Source organism: Pygoscelis adeliae, unplaced genomic scaffold (genome assembly GCF_000699105.1).
Source record: "Pygoscelis adeliae isolate BGI_AS28 unplaced genomic scaffold, ASM69910v1 Scaffold262, whole genome shotgun sequence".
Classification (NCBI taxonomy): Eukaryota; Metazoa; Chordata; class Aves; order Sphenisciformes; family Spheniscidae; genus Pygoscelis; species Pygoscelis adeliae.
In genome coordinates this window covers 1,980,444-1,985,427 of record NW_008824184.1, presented here as the reverse complement: position 1 = coordinate 1,985,427, position 4,984 = coordinate 1,980,444, and the positions used below count along the sequence as shown (strand labels likewise).

At 56.6% G+C, this 4,984-nt stretch overlaps 2 protein-coding genes across 2 annotated transcripts in view; one reads left to right on the top strand and one right to left on the bottom strand.

Annotated features, from left to right (window-relative positions):
- CUX2 (cut-like homeobox 2) overlaps positions 1-212 on the top strand; it is a gene marked incomplete at its 5' end in the record, with an annotated part of 8,455 nt that extends 8,243 nt beyond the window's left edge. Inside the window, 1 exon segment of the mRNA XM_009334457.1 lies at positions 14-212. Coding sequence (XP_009332732.1) covers positions 14-212 — 199 coding nt within the window.
- Positions 213-4,521: 4,309 nt separating this feature from the next.
- Positions 4,522-4,984, bottom strand: part of FAM109A (family with sequence similarity 109, member A) — a 1,066-nt gene continuing 603 nt past the window's right edge. Inside the window, exon 2 of the mRNA XM_009334456.1 lies at positions 4,522-4,589. Coding sequence (XP_009332731.1) covers positions 4,522-4,589 — 68 coding nt within the window. The remainder of the gene's footprint in view (positions 4,590-4,984) is intronic.

Genomic DNA, 4,984 nt, shown 5'->3' with positions numbered 1-4,984 from the left:
CCCGGGCGCCCCCCCCGCCCGGCCTTGCCGGCCCGGCCCCCCCGGGGCCATCCTCTGCCGGGCCAGTTTCACCAGCGCTGCCGCCAGCTCCTGGCCCCCGGCTCAGCACCAGTGTCCAGCGGCGCCACGAGAAGATGGCCAACCTCAACAACATCATCCACCGCCTGGAGCGGGCCGCCAACCGCGAGGAGGCCCTCGAGTGGGAGTTCTGAGCCCCCCCCACCGCCCTAAATATATATATACACACCCACATATATATATATATTTTGTTAAATGCAGCGCGCATCGAGAGGCGACAGGCAGCCAGTGCGACGGAGGGGAGCACCTGTGGAAAGGGGGGGCCCCCGCTACGAAGCTGCCCCCCCGCTTTGTTTTAAATGTGAAAAACTGGGAACAATTTTAGAAAAGAAAAGAAAAAAAAAACAAAAAATATTTATAGACCTCTTTTAGATATTTTAATAAAAGGATACTTTGGAATTTATTAACAGCTTAAGCTGCTTTGATATTAAAGATAGCTATAAAATCAAGATGATGTAGCAGTCGTGTCATTAAATGTACACTGAAGTCTTGTAGTTTGCCACTGGATGAGATTAAAAAAAAAACAAACAAAAAAACCCCACAGAAAAGACTTATTGAGCAAAGCCATTAAGAAGCACTATGAGACTGACCAAATTTAATAAACTTTTGACGAGCGGTTTCCACCTCTGTCTGTAAGACACTGCATCGCTTCTGCCCCAGCCAGAGACTGCATCATAGTCCCTGAAGACTCTAAAGCGAAAACCTTGATGCCATCGAGTATGTATTTAGTTCTGGTGGTTTATGTTTTTTGAAACCTTTGTAACACAGAATGTCCCGTGCAGTTGTATATGTTGTAGAAATGTCTGCAATAGCCTTCTGAACAAGATGTAGCATGGTCCGAACGCCGTTCCTCACACTTCCTCCAGCCGGCAACCGGTGGCAGCCCCGATATGGCACGGTGCGGCTCCTGCCAGCTCCCAAAGGAAGCGAAAAAATAATGCAAAAGCAAAGAAAGCAACCTGCGCTTGCGGAATTTGGGAGTGAGATGGGAAGAGGTACCCGGGTGTGATGCTCGGGGGTGGCTCCGGCTCGCTGGGGATGGACATGCATGGGATCCCAGTTCCCTGTGCTCTGCCATCGTCCATCTGGGAAAGAAAAAGAGATGGAGCCTCTGAGCTTTGCCCCTGGGGCACCAGTGCTTGGGGACGAGCACCCAAAAATCATGAGCCACCCGCTCATGGGGGGCCAAACCCTGCTCGGGGCTGCTCCCAGCATCACAGCCAGCTCTTGTGGCTGAAGCACTTTTTTTTTAGGGAGAGTGCCCGGGCAGGAGTTGCATCCCCTCGCCACGGCCATGTCCCCAGGCAGTGGCTGCTGGTGAAGCCAGGGTGAGCCCCGGGGTGTTGTGCCAAGCTCCTGCCTGAATTGGGCAAGCTCAGACCTGAATTGGGCAAAGCACCATCGAGCATTGACTTTCCAGGGCTGACCCCGTGCAAAGGCACAGGAGCACTGCAGTGGCACCATCCCAGCGTGCTCCCCACCACCTCCCCGACCCCACCACTGCCAGCCTGCCTCTGCTAACAAAATGCCTTTAAATGACACGGGGTGGCCTGTGCTGGGCTGCCCTGCCCTGTCCCCTGCCCGCATGGCGTCAGCCATCACCCACCAAGGCCACCACTGTTGGGAGGGCTCCCCTGCCAGGCTCTGAGGCTATGCATTGACTGATTTTCCACTGTATACATTTTTATCAGAATAGAAGGTATTTTTATATTTGGGTGGTAGTCAATGAGCGATGCTAAAAGTAGCTCTGCGAAGGCACGGCTCTCCTTGCCCGCCTACCCTGCCCCAGCGAGCCCCAGCTTGCCCACAGCCGCTCTTTTTCCCTGCCGCCGCGCTGCAGAAGGTCAAGGCGCGACCATTGACTGCTCTTCTCCGTCGTGTGCTAGCGGGAGCTTTAGTGGAATGGGATTCGAGGAAGCACTTAGGGTAGTCTTGAACACAGCAATCCTGTTGTATTAAAGCTAGCGGGACATACCGGTCATGTTTTTGTTAGGCTCATGTACTGTACTTCAAAAGTTTCTATGAGATCGATGAACTTTGTTTAACAATTTTGGAAGGAACAAGTTCTGTAAAGAGCCACTAAATACAGAAGTTGGATACGACTCTGGCCTTGGGGTGTGCTTTGTCCGGCGGCGGCCGGGATGGGAGCTCCTCTCGCCTTCGCCCGGCACCTGGGTTGATGTTGGTTCCCTTGGAAGTCACAGTCTTGCTTTGGGTTTATGGCAAGACCTCTCACTGCCAGGATTGGGGGGAAAATTATTTTTTTGGGGGGAAAAAGGGGGAGATTTGGGGAAAAAAGGGGGTGTTAAATGGGGTTAGTCCAGCCCAGGGTGCAATCCTGCCCCGTTAAAGTCCTGTGCTCATCCTGGTGCAGGTTTGCTCCTGCCCCCAGCGTAACTCAGCATCCTCTGGCATGAGGTTCGGCTCAGCATTGCCCAATGGCGCTGCACCCCAGCATGGCTCTTCAGAGCCGGCCATCGTCGGGCAAGTTTGCAGCTTCCAACACAAGGCAGGGGTGTTTGCGTTTGATGAATTAATAAATCCATATGTTGCATATCTGTTTAAGCTTGTTTGTCGGCTAACATGTTGGGAAGGATTTATTTTTAATGAATATCTGAACGTCTGGAGAAGCTGGGCCGGCTGCCATGGAAACCGGAATCTTCCTCTGCAGCCGACTGATGGGGCCACGTTAACCATCTGGATGCTGCGAGTGTAGCTGCACCCCAGTTGCCCTTGGCGGCACCGCTCCAAATGCCGAAAAACATAGTGGGGTGCTGTGCCTGGCCAGGAGCAGGGCTCCTCACTCTGGAGTGCTCTTGGCGAGCGACTGACCCTGGCTGGCTTCGTGCCTCAGTTTCCCCAAGAGGCGACCCCCCGGCCCACTGAAAGACCCCGTGTTAGCAAGAAGATGGAGAATTTCATGCAGGTGGGATGTTGCGGGCAGGGACACGGGGTCACATTGGCCACTTCCACAAGGGCAGGATCCCTGCCTAGCACCAACACCAGCCCTGGCAAGGGGACAGATATTTTGTCCCTGGCTAAGACCCCTTGGCAGAGGGCTGGGTATGTCCCACTGGGGGCGCAGGGCCACCCGACCAGGGGCACCCAAACCTGGGTGGCATCACACAGTGCTGCATGTAACCCAGGGTTTGGAGGGATGGTTGTAACACCCCATTGAGCCTGTAATGCACCGGCAACTCACGCCGGGGCACCCAGTGCCATTTCCACCGGTGAAACTGTGGGAGGGTTGTGCTCCTGATCAGTCTCCCAGCTCTTTTCCAATGCCCAAACCATCATGTTGGTCATCTGTGCCTGACTGTTCAAGCCGTCACGGAGGGCAGAACTGTGCTGTCCCTGCCATGGGACCACCCTGGCGCTGTGTGTCCTGGTGTTCCCAGAGTGGCACCGTCTCATCTCATCACATCCCATCCATCCCATCCATCCCCTCCCCTCCCATCCCTGCAGGCAGATGTGGGGCTCCAGGGCACTGCGAGTCCCTGGCATTGGCCGTGTCCCACTCGGGCGACACAGTCCCTGCCCAGCCTCATGGACATGGCAGGGACAGGAGGGGGATTAAAATGATTAATTCCCACCTGGGCCCCCCTCCCCAGGGGCTTAGAGGTACAAGCGAGAACCAGAGCCAGGAGGGAATTTCTGAAACAACTTTTATTGTAGCAAAATCTTGTGCCTGTCCCAAGGGGGCAAAGGGAGCCGGAGCCACCTGGCCCAAACCTGGGGCACCCCAACTGCTCCTCCCAGACCTGGGGCAGGTCACCCCACCTCCAGGCCAGCAGCTTTAGTGTCAATACAAACCATTGGGGAAATAAAAGAGAAACACCAGCACGAGACACTGGCTTCGCTCTGGTTTGGCACATGAATCATTCGACACTCTCCGCCGCTGACACATACGTTCCTGTTTGCCGCCGCAAGCGATGCTTCCCGTTAGTGAGCCAGCCCAGGGATGATACCCTGCCCCGAAATATCTGCCCGGCAAGGCGGTGCCTGCAGCCGCTGCATTCTCCTTGGGTCTTCCCCCCACCACAGGTTCACCGTCAGGGCTGCAAGCAGCAATCGCCCTGTGCGTAACGCCCGGGGCCGGGTGTCACCAGCTCCCTGGGCAGCCAGGGCGCACGGTGCTGCTACCATTAAGGAAGGGCTGCGCTTGCTGATATTTTCATTTTCAAACCACATCCTGCTGGAGCAGAGGGATCTGGCAGAGCTCGGCTGACCTCAGCCAGTCGCTTGTGCCGGGCAGGGAGGGGAAGGCAGTAGCAGGCTCCCTGGCTGTGAAACACCCACGTGGGGGCTCAGGCAGGCAGAGATCCCATCAAAATCTTCCTCCAAAAGTATTGTCGGTGCATGACCCCGCTGCAAGAGCATCAAGAGGCCCCACCAGACCAAGTGCAGTGGTCAATTCCCAGGAGGCATCAGCCAGCAAGTGGTTCATAGCTTGCTTGCGCTGGGTGGACCACTCCGCACCCACGCCCAGGCACGGCTGGAGGGGTACACCCCTGCGGGGAGCACCCGCTGCCTGGCACAAGATGCCCGCAAGTCTGGCAGCCCCAAGACCCCGGGGGTTTCACGCCTGGCTGGCAGCACGCTGAGCTCAGCTGCCATCGGTGCCTGGCTGGCATTTCGCCATCACAGAGCAGCACTGGTGTCCCTCGGCACTGGGCCCTTAGTGGCACCATCAGCAGGTGTTCGTCACCACCGTGGACAGGGCTGCACATCCTGGGGTGAGGAGGGGACCGAGGCGGCACCAAGGATGATCACTTCCTCCCTGCCACAGGTCCTGGCGGGTCCCCAAGGCTCAGCCACCTCTCAAAGCTGGGGGCCACGTCGCCTGTCCAGCCAGTCCTGCCGCAGCCGGGCCACCTCCTGGCCATACCGCTCATGCACCCGGCAG